At 55.1% G+C, this 18,801-nt stretch overlaps 1 protein-coding gene across 3 annotated transcripts in view; it reads right to left on the bottom strand.

The window, feature by feature from the left end:
* ABCA3 (ATP binding cassette subfamily A member 3) overlaps positions 1-18,801 on the bottom strand; it is a 31,568-nt gene that overhangs the window by 2,943 nt on the left and 9,824 nt on the right. For all 3 annotated transcript variants that reach the window (XM_086854186.1, XM_023936433.2, XM_086854187.1), the window contains exons 6-30: positions 17,278-17,537; positions 16,476-16,592; positions 15,845-15,965; positions 14,858-15,031; positions 14,121-14,302; positions 12,826-12,972; positions 12,388-12,517; positions 11,517-11,671; positions 10,712-10,867; positions 10,214-10,424; positions 9,818-9,968; positions 8,752-8,850; positions 8,403-8,595; positions 7,252-7,555; positions 6,502-6,775; positions 5,410-5,614; positions 4,742-4,961; positions 4,351-4,509; positions 3,699-3,871; positions 3,296-3,430; positions 3,005-3,199; positions 1,889-2,076; positions 1,553-1,723; positions 967-1,154; positions 794-867 (exon numbers count right to left, since the gene is read on the bottom strand). In XM_086854186.1, the coding sequence (XP_086710312.1) occupies positions 794-867; positions 967-1,154; positions 1,553-1,723; positions 1,889-2,076; positions 3,005-3,199; positions 3,296-3,430; positions 3,699-3,871; positions 4,351-4,509; positions 4,742-4,961; positions 5,410-5,614; positions 6,502-6,775; positions 7,252-7,555; positions 8,403-8,595; positions 8,752-8,850; positions 9,818-9,968; positions 10,214-10,424; positions 10,712-10,867; positions 11,517-11,671; positions 12,388-12,517; positions 12,826-12,972; positions 14,121-14,302; positions 14,858-15,031; positions 15,845-15,965; positions 16,476-16,592; positions 17,278-17,537 (4,382 nt within the window). The remainder of the gene's footprint in view (positions 1-793; positions 868-966; positions 1,155-1,552; positions 1,724-1,888; positions 2,077-3,004; positions 3,200-3,295; positions 3,431-3,698; positions 3,872-4,350; positions 4,510-4,741; positions 4,962-5,409; positions 5,615-6,501; positions 6,776-7,251; positions 7,556-8,402; positions 8,596-8,751; positions 8,851-9,817; positions 9,969-10,213; positions 10,425-10,711; positions 10,868-11,516; positions 11,672-12,387; positions 12,518-12,825; positions 12,973-14,120; positions 14,303-14,857; positions 15,032-15,844; positions 15,966-16,475; positions 16,593-17,277; positions 17,538-18,801) is intronic.

Below are 18,801 nucleotides of genomic sequence, written 5' to 3'. Positions count from 1 at the left end.
TAACTATCTGTATTTAGCATACACACATTTTATATTGAGCTACATATAATATACATATTTATAAACCCACTCTCTCCAGTTGTTATGTAATCCTATACATAGCTTTTATATAATCTGTATACTACACACTCTATATACTCTATAGACTATACTATATACTTGATATAGAGTATATACTCCAGAGTACATAATCTGTAGAGTATTATCATATACCTTATAGAGGATATAATATAGTATATATTGTACATATACAACATCCAGTATTATATACACTACATCCAGTGCATATAATATACAAATATATATCAAATATATATATAACCTTAGATACTGCATATGAAAACTATCTGTATGCTGTGACTATCTCTGTATAGCATACAGGTATTTACATATTATAGATAATGTACATATAGACAGTATATACAGAGAATATACTGTGTATACTCTATACATAACTCTCTGTACTGTATGCAGAGGGTTACACACTGTATCTGTGCTGTGGGTTTTTAGCAGTGTCCCTGGGCTGGGACCCCTCAGGATCAGCAGCTGGGGAAAGGAACTGCCCACAGCCCCAGTGGGACCACACTGTGCCCATGTGGCACCACCTAAAGCCACTGCCAGGGGGCTCCTGGGGCTGAGGGGCAGGAGCAGGGAGATGCCAGCACAGGGAAGCTGTTCCCACCCGTGGTGCCACGTTCCCACAGCAGAACATGGCGTGGGGAGGATGCACACAGAAAGTGAAGCACTGAGAACACGGGAAGGGGCAGGGGAAAGGTGCCCAGTGCCCCCTTACCTGTGCCCAGCTGAGGTTCTTGTTGGTCAAGTGGTAATGCACCATTCCCTGGTGCTCGTGCTTCAGGACACTGCCTGGGGAATGGAGCAGGGAGAGGCTCTGTGTTAGGGAATGTGCTGAAGTTCACCCCCTGCCCCTGCTCCGGGGGCAGCTGCTCCAGCAGCTCACAGTACCTGGGAAAGTCTTCTCCACAAAGGCCTTGAAGGCCTGCAGCTCACCCTCCTCCTCACTCCGGGTTTTGGCCAGCAATGTGTATCCACTACCAAACTTGCTTTTGAGATGCTGGGGGCTGCCCAGGCACTTGAACTGCCCATTCACCATGATGGCCAATCGTGTGCACAGTGCCTCACACTCCTCCATGCTGCAGGAAGGAGAGCACTCGTTCAGAGAATCCCAGGATGGTTTGGACTGGAAGGAACCTTAAAGCTCATCTCATTCCACCTGCTGCCATGGGCAGGGACACCTTCCACTGTCCCAGGCTGCTCCAAACCCAGTCCAGCACGCCCTTGAACACTTCCATGGGGGGGGCAGCCACAGCTTCTCTGGGCATGTAAGCACCAGCACTCCAGCAGAAGCTTCTGGGAAGTGGCTGGAGGTCACTTCTCTCTGGACTCTTCAAGGAGGGAGGTTTGGGTAAAGCCAGCCACTGGCTGCAGGCAGTGTACGCCCACCCACGCAGCCCTGGAGGTGTGTCCCATCCCTTGGATCCCACCACTCTCCCTGATCTCTCACACCAAGCCCTACCCAGCCAAGTGTTACCTGTGGGAGGTGAAGATGATGGATTTGCCACACTCCCGTGTCCGTGTCACCGCGTCCCAGAGCAAGCGCCGGGCCACGGGGTCCATGCCAGTGGAGGGCTCATCCAGAAAGATCACAGGGGGGCCACCAATGAGGGCAATGCCAGCACTCAGCTTCCGCTTGTTCCCACCGCTGCAGAGGAATCACAGAACCATTAAGGTCGGAAACGACCTGCGAGATCATCGAGTCCAACCTTCAGCTGAAAATGGGAGCGAGGAACGGGGACAGAGACCCTCTGTGAGCACAGGGAGCATCAGGCAAGAGGAGACACAGCAGTTTGTCCACGCCCGCTCTCACCTGTAGGTCCTGATGAGCTTGTCGGCGTGTGGCTCCAGGAGCAGCCCCCGCAGCATGTTCTCCACGCAGCTGCCGATGTAGCGCTCGGGGATGCCGCGCAGCCGCGCGTACATGCTCAGCGTCTCGCGCCCCGTCATGTGCTCCAGCAGGGCGTCGAACTGCGGGCAGTACCCGATCCGCTGCTGCACCTTGGGCCGAGAGGAGCACACGGCAATCAGCTCACGGGCAGGTCTCTGAGCTGGAGGTGCCTGCGCACCCACAGGCTGTGCTGCTCCTCTGTGAGGTTTTGCTGAGTGATGGGAACTGAGCTGCAGCTCTGAAACCGTGCGTGGAACGAGGGAAATGCCCCCTGGAGCAGCTGGGCTGACAGGGATGGACAGATGTGTCTATGGACAGCAAATGGGTGGGCTCACAATGCATCTGCCAAGCTTGTTCTTCACTGTGAGGGACCATTTTGGGGTGCCCAGGCTCTCAGGAAAAGGAAAGTCCTGGAGGGCTGGTACCTCCCCCATGTCCTGGTCACTTCCAGGAACGAGAGCATGAGAGAAGGCAGTTTCAGGGAAAGAAGCAACTTGGGGCATGCTCTCAAGGAGTGTTCTTCATGTCTGACCTTGTCTGGGATACCCATTCACTTAAGACTTGGACTCGATGGTACTTGTGGGTCCCTTCCAAATCAGAATATTCTGTGAAATCTGGGACAGTGGCAGAGGAGGGACTGGACCAAAAGCCTAATCCCTGCTCATCTCTTCCAAAGGGAGTGGGCAAGGAGACCCCTAGCAGAGGTCTGGAAAGGTTTGACACCCTCATTTTAGAGACCACTCTCCAATATTTCCCACATTTCCTACTATGGAGGTAAAACCTTTGATGAAGGGTCTCCTACCCTCACCATGTTTGGCCTCCATTTATATCACATCTGTAATCCCAGTGGAGAGGAGACTGCTACCACATGGCCAGATAATGGAGAGCTGAGCTAGCCAAGGACACAATGTCCCCAGGATATTGTCTCTGCCTCTGGAACTGCAACCATGACCTCTTGGAGGCATCTGCAATGTGGCTCAGCCCAAACAAACACAGGATGGTCTGCAACACCACCCTCACCCCTGTAGCCTTGGGTACCTTCTTGATGTTGGCCAGAATGCTGTGGCCATCCACAAAGGCATCCCCCGATGTGATGCTCTCATCACCCGTCAGCATCTTGAAGGTGGTGGTTTTGCCTGCTCCGTTGAAGCCAAGGAGACCAAAGCATTCCCCTTTGCTGACTGCCAAGGAGATCCTGTCCACTGCCAGCAGGGACTCCCGGCTGTCATAGACCTGGAGGAGAGCACACACGAGGCACGTGTCACCGCTCGATGGCACGGCAAGGCAAGGCTCAGATGGCAGCAGGATGCTCAGGTCATCTCGCCTCACCTTGGTGAGCTCCTTGATGACCAGAGGACTGCTGAGAGATGACAGCAATTCTGGTGGTGACTCCAAAACCTTCTTCCTCTCATCTGCCACGTCCCTGTCCTCTGGCAGCACAGACACCCTGTTCAGCAGGGCCACCTGAACACAGGGGGAAGACACACTCTGTAACCTGGCTGCTGGGTTCCTCCAGTGTCCCCAGCCCTGGCAGGATACAGCCCTTCCATCAGCCACCTCTGGGGATGCCTCACTCCCTTAGCCAATCCACACACTTAACTGGATTGGCTGCTCCAAGCTCCGGGAATGTTCCCTGGGAAGATGATTTAGGTGATGAGGGCCCATCTCCAGCTCACAGGGACTCCTGGGCTGGGCTTAGAGGGCACAGCTCCCTCCCATGTGCTTCACTCACCCATTTCCGCCGCCTGCAGATGCCACAGGCCAGAGTTTTCAGTCTCCAGAGGAGGTTTGTCTCAATGAGGAAGAGGAGGAAGAGGAAGGAGAAACCCTGGACAGCCAAGGAGGTCAGGTACCTCCCGATGCCAGGGGTCTCCCAGGAAAAGTAATTCATCTGATAACTGATATCTGAGGAAAGATGGAAAAAAATCAACTCCTGTATTAATCCACAATTTGGGGAGAGTCAGATAAACTCCAGAGGAAGCTGTGAACCCAAAGCTTTGCCAGGCTCATCTCCATCCCACTCTGGCTCCCTGCCCACAGCTCTTTCCAATGCATCCCACGAGAGGATATGGGTCTGGAGGGGATCTGGCAGAAGATGCCCAGTGGAGGCAGGCAGAGGACACCAATCTTGGGATTGGGATTTCTTTATTCATCTGTGGAACTTCCCCTAGCCCACATTTTCCTCCAAATCATGACTAAGGTCATCGAGTTAAGGAACTTTTTCCTATGTATGTCCTAATACACTGCCCAGTTTTTGCTCTAAAATGGTACCTGCAGCTACTGCCCAGGCAGAGGCCCCATGATACTGCCCAGTTCCTCCATCCACCCCACACAACCCCCAGTGATGCTGTGGGGGTTGGCCAGGTGAGGATGTAGAGACTCACTGAAGGCCTTGCAGATGAAGATGGCTTCAACAGAGGAGGTGCAGAACTGAATGAACTCGTAGTTCTGGTAGAAGTCACTGATGCACTGACCCAAGCAGTAATTGGGTAAGACAAGAAAAACTTTATCCAAGGTTTTGGAGAGGTCCACCAAGCCCAGCTCTGAGAGAAAGCAGGTGGATCAATGGATTAGAGACTGCTGGTTTGGGAGAAAAAACCCTAATACCGCCAGGTTTAGAGGGAAAACAAACATATTTTGTCACATTTAATGGGTAGGAATGGACTGTTGTAGGGTTTTATGGCTGTTGTGGGAACAGCCCTGGGATGAGAGAGCCCCCTTGGGGTCTGGACCTTGTTGGTGATGGCTGGGCAGGTACAGAGGGCAGTGACCCACCTGGGATGCTCATGATGGTGACGGCGAGGAAGGTGGCGGTGCCGGAGAGGATGTTGAAGATGGTGAGACGGGTGTAGGCTGTGGCTGCCACTGAGAAGAAGAAGCTGAGGAGGTACATGAGGGGGATGATGGCCCAGCCATAAAGGAGGAAGATCAGCATCACATCAACGAGGTGGCTGTCTTGGGTGAAGGCTTGCACATTGAAGGCTTGGAATATCACCTGGGGCAAAGCAATGTGGGGAAAAGGCACATTTGGCTTGACCTCAGGCGATGGCTCCTTGTCCCAGTGGCTCAGGATGATATCAGCACTGCACTGACCCAGACAACCCCTCATGGATGGGTCTTACCAGTAGCCCACAGCTGTCCCCAGGGGAGGCCCTTTCTGCAGACTGGGATGCAGAAGGGCAGATCTGGGGAATTCATCTCCAAGATCCCACAGATTTAACATTTTCTAGTCCCAACAGCAAAGTGTTCAGCTGCCAGAGGAAACTGCACCATGTTGGGCACGGTCCAGCTCCCAGCAGGACCAAGGGACAGCTTTCTTGCTGGTCCTTTCTACAGAGACAATGACAGTGGCCTTATCCTCCCTGTACCCACACACATCCCAGAGGAGCAGCACCAGTGCTCTCACCAATGGGGAGGGCATTGGGGTGCCAGGGGTGACTCACCAACATCAGAGCACAAGGGATGAGGAAGTTGATGATGTCCCAGAGCAGGGCAGAAAGCCAGAAGTTGACCACATAAACGCCGCTGACGAACTGGACGTGCTTGGCCTTGATGGCGCGTTCGCTGACCAGGAGCAGCGCAAAGGTGCTGGCGAGCGAGGCCATCCCATACAGCAGGTTGATGGCAATTGCAAAGCCAGTCTGGCCTCTGTGGGGGCAGGGGGACATGTTAGGGCAGGGGGACCTCAGCAATCCAGTGCCAAGGCTGCACAGGGACAGCATAGAATGATAGAATAGTCTCAGATGAGACCCACAGGGATCATCCAGTCCAGCTCCTGGCCCTGCACAGACATCCCAACAACCCCACCCTGTCCATCCCTGGCAGTGCTGTCCAAACACTCCTGGAGCTCTGGCAGCCTCGGGGCTGTGCCCATTCCCTGGGGAGCCTGGGCAGTGCCAGCACCTCTGGGGGAAGAACCTTTTCTTGATTTCCAGCCTAACCCTCCCCTGACACAGCTTCAGCCACTCCTTTGGGTCCTGTGTCTGGTCACAGAGCAGAGATCAGCACCTGTCCCTCTGCTACCCCTCTTGAGGAAGCTGTGGCCAGCACACACACACTGGGCTTCTTGAAGAGGCTACACTGTGCCAACATGCTGAAGAAACACTGAAGGGAGACAAAAAGACACAGCCCACCCTGCACACCACAAACCTACACCCAGACTTGGTGAGGTCCCAGACATGGCCCCTCTGGTCTAGGTGAGGTTCAGAGGCCCTGGATGTGGGGTTTTGTGAAGAGCATGGCCACATGGCCTCCCCTACTATGAGCACTCAGGAACAACTAACCCCAGCCAGTATCTGGAGGGGAACAGCCAACCTCTGAGATGTGCATAGGGTGACATGACTGCCAGGCTCAGCAGGGAAGTCATCTCCACAGCTTTGCTCCCCTGATCTCCTGAGCACAATCACAGCTACATTTGGGTCTGAAAAGCTCCAGCCTGGCTTCTCCACCTACCCCAGTACAACCAAGCCAACCGGCACCCATGGGAGCTCTGAGCCCTAGCAGGAAAGTGAGCCCTGTGTCACCATCACACGTACTCCATGAGCTGGTCCTTGGCCTTCTCAGTGATGTTGCGGGGCTGGGGGTAGTTGGTGACGGTGATGGAGGCGTTGGGGCCTGCCAGCACCCTGAGGATGGCACTGTCAGCCAGCATGAGGGCGGTGGCCGGGGAGTGGTAGGCCTGGTTGTTGAAGAGCGCCGTGACCAGCGTGCGGTTCCCCACACCCTCGAAGGAGGCGGCTGCAATGTAGTGCTCGTTGAAGGCTCCTCCTTCCTCAGAGGCCCGGGAGATGAGGTACTCCTCCAGCCCACCTGCCAAACAGCACCGCTGTTACGGACAGCTCCATTACACCAGAGCTAACCGAGGCCAACTGGAAAAGAGCCCAGGCAGACTCAGCCCTGGTGGGCCCCTAGTCCTGATCACAGAAACACAGATCCATAGAATCCCCTGGGAAGGACCCACAAGGATCATGGTAGTCCAACTCCTGGCCCTGCACAGGACACCCCAACAACCTCACCCTGTGCCTGAGAGCATTGTCCAAAGCTCCTTGAGCTCTGGGAGCCTTGGGGCTGTGACCATTCTCTAAGGAGCCTGTTTCAGTGGCCACAAATGGGGTTATGAAGGCAGCTCTGCTCAGGTGAAGAGAGGTCCTGCCAATGATGCTGCACTCCCATGCAAGAAAGAAAGCATCAGCTATGCCACAGCTGGGACCTAAACCACCCACACCAGTGCTCCCTGGACACCCAGCTGGGCACCACCTGCCCCAGGGGTGCTCCCTGAGCCTCACCCAGCACCTCCAGTGGCGACTGACGCCGGGCATCCAGCAGCTCCGTGTACTCCTCCGCCAGCCTCTGCGGCAGCCCCGTGGTGCCCGACACTGAGAAAGGCACGATGGTCTGGCCGTAGGGCTCCAGCGTCAGCCGCAGCGAGGACGAGTCCCGTGGGCCCGGGAAGGTCTTGGCCACCACGAGGGCAAAGGCAGTGAAGATCAGCGGCACAAGGAACTGTGCTGCCACCATCTTCCAGTTGCGCCAGCTGTACATGGCGCGCTTCATGAACATGGCGTAGAACTGCTGGCAGCACAGGTAGAACTGCGAGGGGAGAGGCCAGGTCATGGTCAGCCCTGCCAGCTGCGGACACATCACCCCTTGCAGCTGATGTGGAAGATGACCCCAAACCACCCCCATCCTGTATGCACCTGCCAGCCTGCAGCAGAGCCTGCTCTCCAGCTAAGCCTATAAAGGGATTAGCAGGGCAGCTGCCCAACTCCAGCACATCCAACTCCATGGCTTCTGAAGGAGTCACACTCACTTTGAGATCTCAGATGTTAAAAGCAGCTTTAGCCATGACCTTTACCTTCCTCCACCTCCCAACAGCTGAGGCTCCCAAACAGGATTACTGCAGGGCAGCTGTCAGCCAGAGCAACCGGCTGAGAAACCTGTGAGTGCCCAGCCCAGCCCCTGCAAACACCTTTTGTGCTTTTCAAACCCAGAAACATCCTTCTCCCCCTCTGCCTGTGAAATGTGCCCTTGAGGAGACAAGAGATATTGATCACAGGCACCGAGGCAGTGGGGCATGAAGGGCTGCCAGGGAACTGGAACATGAGCCTAGTGAGGGAAGGAAGATGGATTTTCTCACCTTCCTTCTGAAAAACCCCAATGATGGAACAACAGCAGGTAGAAAACCATATTAGGTCACCTTGAAGAGCCACTCAGACTCCAAGATTAACATGAAGAAGGTGGAAATGACCAACCCTACCACCCCTAAAAATCATTTGTCCTAATGATGCAGATTCCAGCTCCATCTTTCAGTTTGATGTTCCAAACCACATGCAACAAGAGCAACCGTGGGGGAGGCTCCACCTGGTAACCCTAATCCAACCCCCTCCTTTCACATGATCCCTCCCCATTCCTGCTGCTCTGACCCCCCAGCACTCACCCCAGTGTTGAGCTTGATGCTGGAGCAGTCCTCGGTGATGAGCGCCCCGCTGTCGTCTGTCATGTCCGTCATGCCACTCAGGCTGCTGGAGTCATCCATGGCCCAGTCGTTGGAGCGTCTCTCATGCTGGTACTGCAGAGCAGGCAGCTGGATGGCCTGGATATCCATGCTGGAGTCCACGAGCTTCCCAACCCTGTGCCAGGAGGGAAAGCGGGTGATGAAACAGAGATCCAGGCTGGATACAGCTGTTCTGAGCTGGGGAAGCCAAAGCCAAGAGACCAAAGCTAACAAGTGCCCCAGAGAGCTGTGCTGGACATCACCAAAGCACACTGGTCACCTCTCCACCTACCTGAGGAACACCTCCTCCATGGTGGTGACTGAGGCACCATAGCTGGCAATGCCCAGCTCCTCCCGCCGCTGCTCCAGCTCCGTGAACAGAGCCTCAAACCTGAGCAGAGAAGGGAGATGTCAGACACCAACACTCATGGGAGGGGGCACTCACGGGTAAAGACCCTCTGGGAATCAGTCCTGCAGCTGCCTGGAGTCCTGCATCCAACCCCAGGGTGACCTGTGGCATTGAGCCCACCCCTGTCCCCAAGGACAGATTTTGGGCTTCACTGGCTGTTTGTTCTTGCTTCAGCTACCACAGATCACAGAATCATGGAAACACAAAAGAGTTTGAGTTTGGAATGGACCTTACTGACCATCTCATTCTACCCCCTGCCTTGGCAGGGACACTTTCCACTATCCCAGGCTTCTCCAAACCACATCCTGGCCTTGGACACTTCCAGGGTTAAAGGAGCAGCCACAGCTGCTCTGGGCACCCTGTGCCAGGGCCTGCCCACCCTCACAGCCAAGAATTCTTTCCCAATATCCCATCCATCCCTGCCCTCTGGCAGTGGGAAGCCATTCCCTGTGTCCTGTCCCTCCATTACTTGTCCCAAGTCCCTCTGCAGCTCTCCTGGAGCCCCTTTAGGCTCTGGAAGGGGCTCTGAGGTCTCCATGGAGCCTTCTCCAGGTGAACACTTCCAGCTCCCCCAGCCTGGCTCCAGAGCAGAGGAGTCTTGCTCCAGCCCTTGGAGCATCTCTGTGGCCCCCTGGAATTGCTCCAGGAGCTCCATGTCCTCCTGCTGGTACCTCCAGACTGGGAAGGAGCACTGCAGGAGGGGTCTCACGAGAACAGAGCAGATGGAGACAATCAGCTCCCCTGACCTCCTGGGTCCATAGATCTGATTTCAGAGCCAGAACATCCTGCCTCATCTGTGCCACCCTCAGCACTACAGGAGGAACTGAATCCCGTTTTCCATGACCAGCACTGATGCAGGGAGCAGCTCCCTTTTCCAGCAAGCCTGTGAGCCAGTGTGTGAAGACAAGGGGACCCCCCAGGGAGGGGCAGCAGAGGACAATGCCATTACCTGTGTGTGCTCTCCTTGGGCAGGATGAAGGACAGCTCTGCCCCAGCATTGCTCTCCATGGTGGCGTTGGGCACATACTGGCAGATGAGGCGGGAGATCTCCCCCAGGCTGCAGTAGGGCTCCTTCACCATCACCATGTGATATCCTGCCCCTGGGGGGAGCCACGAGAGAAGGGAGAGGAGGGTCAATCCCAGCCCAACTTGGGGAGGGGGCTGGAACAGAGAGGGATGCACAGGCACCGCTTTGCACCAGACACGATGCAAGATGTGGGGATGTGCCTCAGGAGAGGCTGAACAGCAACCTGCCATCAGGCAAGGAGCAAGAGATCCTCTCCCTGCTCTCTATCCCCCTCCTGCTCCTCCCTGGCCAGGAGAAGACCTGGCTGTGCTCCCGTACCGTATTTGCGCTTGAGGAAGAGCGAGGAGCCGCAGCACTGCAGCTCGCCCTTGGCCATGATGGCGATGCGGTCCCCCAGCAGGTCTGCCTCGTCCATGAAGTGAGTGGTCAGCAGGATGGTTCTGTTGCTCCTCTGCTGCTGCAGGAGGTCCCACGTGGCTCTGCGAGAGGCTGGGTCCATCCCTGACGTTGGCTCATCCAGCATCACCACCTGCATGCAGGAGACAGGTGCAGGTGAGAAAGGGCTGGGAGAGGCCCAGCAGCACAGGAGACACCTCAGGGCCAAGGAGCAGCCTTGGCCTCACAGCAATGATCTTGGGGAGCAGCTACGGGACAGCAGAGCCTCAGGGCACAGCCCTCATAGTGGGGGTGCTCCTGCCTGTTCCCCACTGTCCCTGCTTCTCCCACTGGCTCACCACAGATGAGGAACAGCCTGAGAGCCACCCCCAGGACCTGTACTGGCCCCAGGTGCGAGGTGAGCCCACCAAAGCCACCTACCTTGGAGTCCCCGATGAGGGCGATGCCGATGGACAGCTTGCGCTTCATGCCCCCAGAGAGAGCCTTGGTCAGGGAGCGGCGCTTGTCCTCCAGGTTGAGGATCCTCAGGATGTGGTTGATCTCCTCAGGACACTTGGAGGGTGGGTATCCTTTCAGCTGCCAGGCAGGGGAAGGGAGGGATGAGCACACCTGCAGGGCTGCCAAACCCCACCCCACTCCCTCCTCCACACACAAGCAGGAAAGTGGGGAAGCAGAGGTGGACTCCTGCCCACCCCTGCAGGAACTGGCACAGCTGGCCGGGGTGGTTCCATGGAGTTGTGCCATCTGAGACCCTCCACTCTTCCACCAGCCTGAAGATGAGGTGGGAAGAGGATGCAAGGGCTGTTCTGTTCATCATGGAATCATGGAATGGTTTGGGTTGAAGGTTCCTTTAAGATCATCTAGGCCAACTGCCCTGCCATGGGCAGGGACACCTTCCACTATCCCTGGTTGCTAATAATAATATCCCATTTAACCCTGCCCTCTCTCAGTGTGAAACCATTCGCTGTTGTCTTGTCATTCAAGGCCCTTGTCCAAAATCCCTCTCCTAGAAACCCTGTAGTCACTGCAAGGGGCTCCAAGGTCACCCTGGACTCTTCTCATCTCCAGGTGAACACCTCCAACTCTCCCAGCCTGGCTCCAGAGCAGAGGTGTTCCACCCTCTGATCATTTTTGGACCCACTTGATAGATCTGACCACACTTCCCCACCTCCAGGAGCCCAGGTACCTCCCCCAGGGCTGCCCCCCTGCTCAGTGCCAGGCTCACCCCTGCATAGAAGTGGAGGTGCTCTTCCACTGTCATGTTGTCGAAGAGGACGTCGTGCTGGGGACACAGCCCCAGGCTGCGGCGGATCAGGACCATGTCCTGGGAGATCTCGTAGCCGTTGATGTAGGCCTGCCCGCCGGTCGGGGAGTGCAGACCTGTGGGGAGCAGCAGCTCAGGGTGACCCCAATGGCAAAGAGCCAGTTGAAATGTGGAGGGTCCTGATGAGCATCCCCCACCCTGCCAGCTTTCTGCCAAAAACCAGAGCAAGTCTGGCTCAGGCTGGGGTACAGCAGCTTCCAGGATGGACTGCAGGGCACCCACAGGCGGGAACTGGGCCCGCCACTGCAAAAAGGAGAGCAACAGGCAGGTCAAACATGGTTCTGAGCTGTGCAGAGAGCCAGGCAGGGCCAGGGCAGAGCTCCAGGAAAGTCCCATGAGCCCCCTGAGTTGCCAGAAGCAGTTCAGAGCAACGGAGAACAGAAAAGGACCATCAAAGGTCACTGTTCATCGTGCCAAAATAGGTACCCTGGAGCCCAGCAGCTCAAGAATGACAAACACCAGTTCTGCTTTATCATGGCAGAGATACAATCTACAGAGAGCAATCCTACAGGCAGGTCCAGTCTCTTCTCACTGCTCTCCAGCACAAAACCTGGCTGTCATTTCACCCAGTGGCTGATCCCACTCTTGTGGAAGGCTGAGCTCCCCCATGCTCCTTCCACCTCCCTCTCACTACCCTGGCACTCCTGGCCAATAGCTCAGCAAAATGAAGATGCTCCAAGGAAGATCAAAAACCTCTCCCCACCCTCAGAGACAGAGACTGGCTCTTCTCTGAGGGTCAAGCCATTGGATCCTGTAGCAGGATGCTGCATACCTGTGAGCATGGACAGAGTGGTGGTCTTCCCAGCACCATTGTGTCCCAAGAGGACGGTGATCTGCCCTTCATACATGTTCACTGTCAGGTCCTTCACTGCCTCTTTTGTCTTGTTTCCCACTTTGAAGACCTGTGGAGATCCCATCCATGAGCTGGTGCTGCACTTCAGGGCAGTGCTTCAGCTCCTCACAGCAGGCAAAGCCCAGGATGCTCACAGGGTAGGCAACAGGTCTAATTCAGGTTCAACTCAGATGTCAACAGATTAAATACAGATGTCACTGCACCTCTACATACCCAGCACTTCATCCCACCACAAAATGCAGCCAGGTCTGGGGAAGAGCCATACCCAGCCCTAGGGCAGCACAAGGACACAGAAGGCAACAGATTTACAGAACACCAACATTATTGTGTGTTTGTGCCCTGCTGGTCAGTCAGTACCTTGGATAGGTGCTTTATTTTGATGCCTGACACAAGGTCAGCTGGTTCCTCCTCAATGTACTGACTCTTCAAGGCTTTCTCAGGGTCCTCCTCCTCCTCTTTCTCTTTCCCCACAACAGTCCTGGGCCGCCCACACCAGTACGAGGGCTGATGGAGGAAGGGAGAGACAGAAATCAGGCACAGGCAGAGCCCATCTTCTTCCCAGCCTTGGCCACCCTTCTCCTCACTCAGACACCTCCCAAAGACCTCCCAGACCGCTCTCCTTGGCCTGGGAATTACCAACCAGAACATCTTCAGCAGGCAGGGCTGACATGATGGAACAGCTCCTCCTGCCTTCCCCCACCTCTCCCTTACAGCAGGACTCCCTGGGGTTACACACCAGCTTTTCCCCATCTTTATCTCCATGGGAAAAATGCCACTGAGAAGTAAAATCACTCAGGCAGAATCATCTTGCCCAGGGAGCCCATGGATGATCATCCCCTCCAAAACCCCTGAGAAACACTAAATACATCCTGGGGTCCAGCAGCTGCAGTGACAGCCCCTTTTTTTTGACCTGGCCCTCTAGGAATGAAACTAAGGGTTTGGGACCTTAAATTCCCATGGGAATAGTAATTCAGTAACTCCTGAACGCAAAATCAGCTTTTGTCAATGGCCACATCTCTGTTTCCCTGGTCTGACTGCAAGAGTGAGATGCTGGAGTGAATCCACTCTGGGATGAGGAATTTGGAAGGGAGAAGGAAAAGCCCCTCTATCAAATAACAAAGGATCCATCTCCAGTATCCAAATAGAACATATCCTCTCTGCAGCCATGGAGCCACAGTGCCCACTGCAGCTGCAGCTGCTGAGGGTGATGCCAAGTGTTTGGCTTGGCAGAGTGAGGGAGGCTCAGCTGATGGGGTGACAGCTGTCACCCACCCCCTGGCACGTGGTGGCTGGCAGTGGGACACAGGTCACCCATGCCTGCCTGCATGGCAGTGCTCAGGGGTGTCAAATAGCTGGATCTGCTTGCTCCCACCTGGGGTTTCTCTCCAATGCCTTTGTTTGGACCTGGAGACATTTAAGAACACCCTGCAGAAAGTGCTGGCAGAGAGATTTAAAGCCAAGACAACCTTCATCCACAGTAAAAACCTACAGCTGTATCAGCCTTTAGTAAGGACATGCTGCAGACCCCGTGATTTTGGAGGCCAGATGGTGCCACCCTCGCCCATCAGACTGGCCAGCTGCATGGCACAGAAGTGGGGACTGTCCCAAGCGACGCCCCTCAAGCCCAGAGAAGGGGTGTAAGCAGTGCTCACCGTGAGGAAGAAGTACCAGGGCTGTGGCACACCGTACTCCCCGGGGAACACAGCCTCCACGTACCAGGCCACCACGCCATAGAGCACCGAGTCCAGGAGCAGCATCCCCAGCACCTGGGCCAAGGTGAAGTTGTCATCCACACTGATGGGCTTCATGAGGTCCCTCCACTGGATGCCAGTCCCTGCAAGGCACACAGGACACTGCTACCCCTGCATCCCCAGGAAGTCCATCTTCTCCAGGACTGGCAGAGAGCAGCCCCTCTGCCAGCTCACTGCTCCGTAACCAGGAGCACCTGCACAGCTCTATAATCCTCTGCAGATGGAGGGGAAAGAGACACCTTGAGCCTCCCCACCCCACCATGCTCCTTCCATGCCATTTTCTGCCACTGCCTGGGAAGAAACGATCCCTTCTCCAGCATCACCCCTCCATAACTACAGCCACCGAGCCACTGGCACATTTAGTAAATGCATGGCTCTGCTGGAACCAACAGCAGACTCTTTTAGATTAAAGAAATTAAAGATGCATATTGTACAGGAGGAAATGCAATGATTCCCTTCCATTAGGACAGAATTCCCTTGGTAATTAAAGCAAGGATGGCATTTTGCCCAGGGAACAGACACAAGTTTGGAGATATGGGAGCAATCAGCTCTACTAAGAAGAAGGAAAGTGCTTCTCTTCCCCGATGTCTTTCCACCAGGAAGGAGATGCTCCTCTCCCCAGGAACAGCCCTGCTCACCTTTCCCTTCAAACATGCCGATGAGCTGTGCCCCCATGGCCATGGCCACGTTGGAGATGAGGCAGGATGCCAGCTTCTGGCTGTGTGACATCAGGTCATAGCGGGGCGAGATGAAGAAGTAGGGGATGTAGGAGAAGAAGTAGAGGAAGCCACCAGCGGCAGCGGCGACGTTTGCTGCCAGCACAGGGAAAAGCGGGAGGGAAAACATCAGGGTGATGCCAGCCAGCGCTCCTCACCCACCCAGGGACATCCTGTGCATGGCTGTGTGGGGGCAGAACAAGGACATGCCCACATCCCACAGCACGGCAGGAGCCTGTCCCCAACCCCAATGCCATGGTGGGCAGCTGCAGAAGCCACCTGCCCATCCCAGAGCAGAGTCTGGGGCCAAGCCAGCCAGACGAGGCCTGAAGGCAGGAGCTGGTGATAGTACCAGGGAATGGTCTGGGTTGCAAGAGACATTACAGAACACCTTGTCCCACCCTCTGCCATGGGAAGGACACATTCCTCTAGATCAGGTTACTCCAAATCCCATCCAACCTGATCTTGGACACTTCCAGGGATCCAGGGGCAGCCACAGCTTCTCTGGGCACCCTGTGCCAGGGCCTCCCCACCCTCCCAGGGAACAATTCCTTCCCAATATCCCATCCATCCCTGCCCTCTGGCAGTGGGAAGCCATTCGCTGTGTCCTGTCCCTCCATCCCTTGTCCCAAGTCCCTCTGCAGCTCTCCTGGAGCCCATTTTTGGCCCTGGAAGGGGCTCTGAGGTGTCCCTGGAGCCTTCTCCTCTCCAGGTGAGCACCCCCAGCTCTCCCAGCCTGCCTCAGAGTAGAGGAGCTCCATCCCTTGGACCTGCTCTGGTTTGGGAAGCAACAGTACTCACATCCCTTTCCACACACTGTGTAGAAAATGCAGCCAAAAATGGGAAGAAATGCCCCCTCCACAAGTCAAAGTGGTCAGTAACAAGAGGAGGCATTGTGAGGGGACTCACCTCGTGAGAAGAAGGTGCTCACCATGAAGTTGAAGGAGATGGAGGAGATGGAGAAGATGGCAAGGAAGGTGAACACTAGGGTGGGGTCACTGTTGGTGAGCACCGCTCCCTGTTCGCTCACCTGCCAAGAAAATCTTGTGAAGCCCAGAGCTGCTGGAGCCAGCCATGGCTGTAGCAGCACAGACCTGATGTTCTCTGAGTGTTGGAGACAAACTGAGATGGGTGAGAACATCCAGAAACTCCCAGACCACTCCAGGGGGAGGAAACACAGATTGCCCCCATGTGATGCAGGGTCTAAGGGGCAGGGGACACCCTGGCCAGCACCCAGACACCCCCCTCCTGCTTCCCCTGGTATGGGGGAAGAGGGGAGAGCTCAACACCCTCCAGAGGCTGTGGGAGCAGGGTGCTCCTGCTCTGCATGCAATGTCCCTGGGGATCCATCCCCCACTTCCCTCCGGGGGAGTCACCCCTGCTATGAATGCAACTGAGGGGCAGTCCATCTCAGTCTGGGAAACCCAAACTCTAGTCTTTGTAGGAGTCCTGGGACACAAGGACCATCCCATGGCAGAGTGGCCCTGTCATTCCTGTGCCGTGCCAGCACAGAGCTCAGGGCCTGGGGACAGATGCTCACCTTGACACAGAAAAGCACGGTGACGAAGAACACGGACACCAGGAGGAAGAGGAAGAACATGAGGAACCAGGCGCTCCAGTGCAACCAGTTGCTGAGGCCCATCATGTGCATGTACTCCTGTGGGAGGTCACTGTGTCACCCAGGGCTGCACCCACAGTCCCCAGGCACGGCTGGGGCAAGGCAGAGGTGGTTCTTCCCCATAGCACAAGCAAAGAGGTGGCACCCCCATGTACCACCAGAGTGGTCCTGCACAGCCACCAGCATGGCGTGGTGTCCCCCACCTCCCCAAAGAAGGGCTGCCACCACTGCAGGATCCTCCAGAGAGCTGAGCTGAGCCCAAACCCAGAGCAGGGAGCCAGTGGTGCCACCAGGGCCACCCAGCACAGGGCAGGACATCCAACACCTGGGGGAAGCCAAGCCCTGCTGCTGCAACCACGCGGCCGAGCTCCAGCTGTCCCACAGCACACACACAATGGGTCTCTACATGCAAAAGGCAAAAATCTTCCTTCCAACAGGCTGAACTCTTGAGTCCACGAACTCTGGAACCCACACGTTGCCCTCTCTCCCAGCCCAGGAGAAACACCATCCCTGAGGTTCAGCACCCTCGGGTTGCACAGCAAGGAGAACGCAGCCTCCTCATGGCAGCAGGATTAGCAACATTCTTCCCTGGGGCTTGTTAATCCACTGCCATCCTCACCTCCTGCTCACTGGCTCTACACCCAGCAGGGATTTTGTTCCTACTCTAAAGACATCATCCATTGGGAAAGGCTGCAGAAGGAGGGGAGCACATCCCAGAGTTCACCTTCAGCTTCTTCTCCTTCTCGTGGACGACGGCGCGGACGATGTTGAGCGAGGTGTAGGTGAAGCTGAGCATGAGCAGCAGTGGCAGCTGGTTCTGGATGGCCAGCAGGAAGAGATCATTGACGTAGGCCGGGAAGGGGAAGCGCTGCACCACCACGGTGATGTTCTCCAGCAGGCTGGCAGAGCTGGCACTGGTGTGGTACTGCATGATGGCCCTGTCCACTGCGTGCTGCACCGCCAGGAACCCCTCCCGGAGATAACCTGCATGGCAAGAACCACACCAGGAATACAGATGGGTCTGGGGTTTGGAGGGACAGCCTTTGTGGGAAGGACTGCATGGGAAGAGGACAGGGACTAAAACTGGAGTGTAGAAGAAAAGCAATACAAGCATCACTGTAACACAGGGGACAGGAGAAGGATTGATCCCACAGCAAATTCACAGAATGGCTGCTTTGGGTTGGAAAGGACCCTAAAGCTTATCTTGTTCCACATCCTGCCATGGGCGGGGACACCTTCCACTACACCAAACCATAACCATCATTTAGAAGGAGCTGCCAGGAAAACTCTGTTCATGGTCACTGTCCTGCAGCATGGCTGTGACTTTGTAATGGGGAGATCCTCTATCACCATCAACCACCACAAGTCACTGGGCTTGTGTTTCACCCATTTTTTTTGTAAACCAAAAGAATAAAAAATAAGACACAGGTTGCAATGTGAAAAAGAATATCCTGTGACTCACATGTGTGGCTTAAGTTTTTGTGCATTAGAAAACACTGAAAATATTTTAATTTCCCAACAGCATCTCCCAAGTGGGAAGGGACCCACAAGGATCATGAGTTTAATCCCTGGTCCTGCACAGACATCCCAACAACCCCACCCTGTCCATCCCTGGCAGCGCTGTCCCAACACTCCTGGAGCTCTGGCAGCCTCGGGGCTGTGCCCATTCTCTGGGGAGCCTGGGCAGTGCCAGCACCTCTGAGGGGAGAACCTTTCCCTGATCTCCAATCTAAACCTCTCTAGACACACCTTTAGATAACAAAATAAACTTAACATAGTTTATTTTTAAGTGGAATTTCTGCCAAGTGTTACCTGAACAGGAACTTAAATTCTCTTAACAAAACTTCAAATGAACATTTTGAAAGTCAGTAGGCTAAAATGACCCACAGAGAGAGAAGATAAAAGTGGAATTATGAAATTGGGAACTTTGTTTGATATTAACTCATGTACTGAGCATACACTCTGGGGCTCTGCTTTGTTTACACACTGTGAGCAAAACCCGTTCAACCACTTCCTCACCCTCGCTCTCCCTCGACACTGCAATCGAATACAGAGGGAGAAATCCCACTGAGGGAAATATTCCCTTTGCCACCACAGGAGAAGTTCCCAAAAATCCAGTCCTAAGCCAGCACCAGCTCCAACAATGTCCTTGCTGGCTCCTGCTCTGCCAGTGGTTTGGCTGCCCTTAAACACCTCAAACCACAGAACTGCTCTATTTACTTTTCAAGTACTTAAGCAGTACAGTAAA

Source organism: Cyanistes caeruleus, chromosome 17, assembly GCF_971803275.1.
Source record: "Cyanistes caeruleus chromosome 17, bCyaCae1.hap1.1, whole genome shotgun sequence".
NCBI classification, from domain to species: Eukaryota; Metazoa; Chordata; class Aves; order Passeriformes; family Paridae; genus Cyanistes; species Cyanistes caeruleus.
This window is presented reverse-complemented; position numbering and strand designations above follow the sequence as displayed.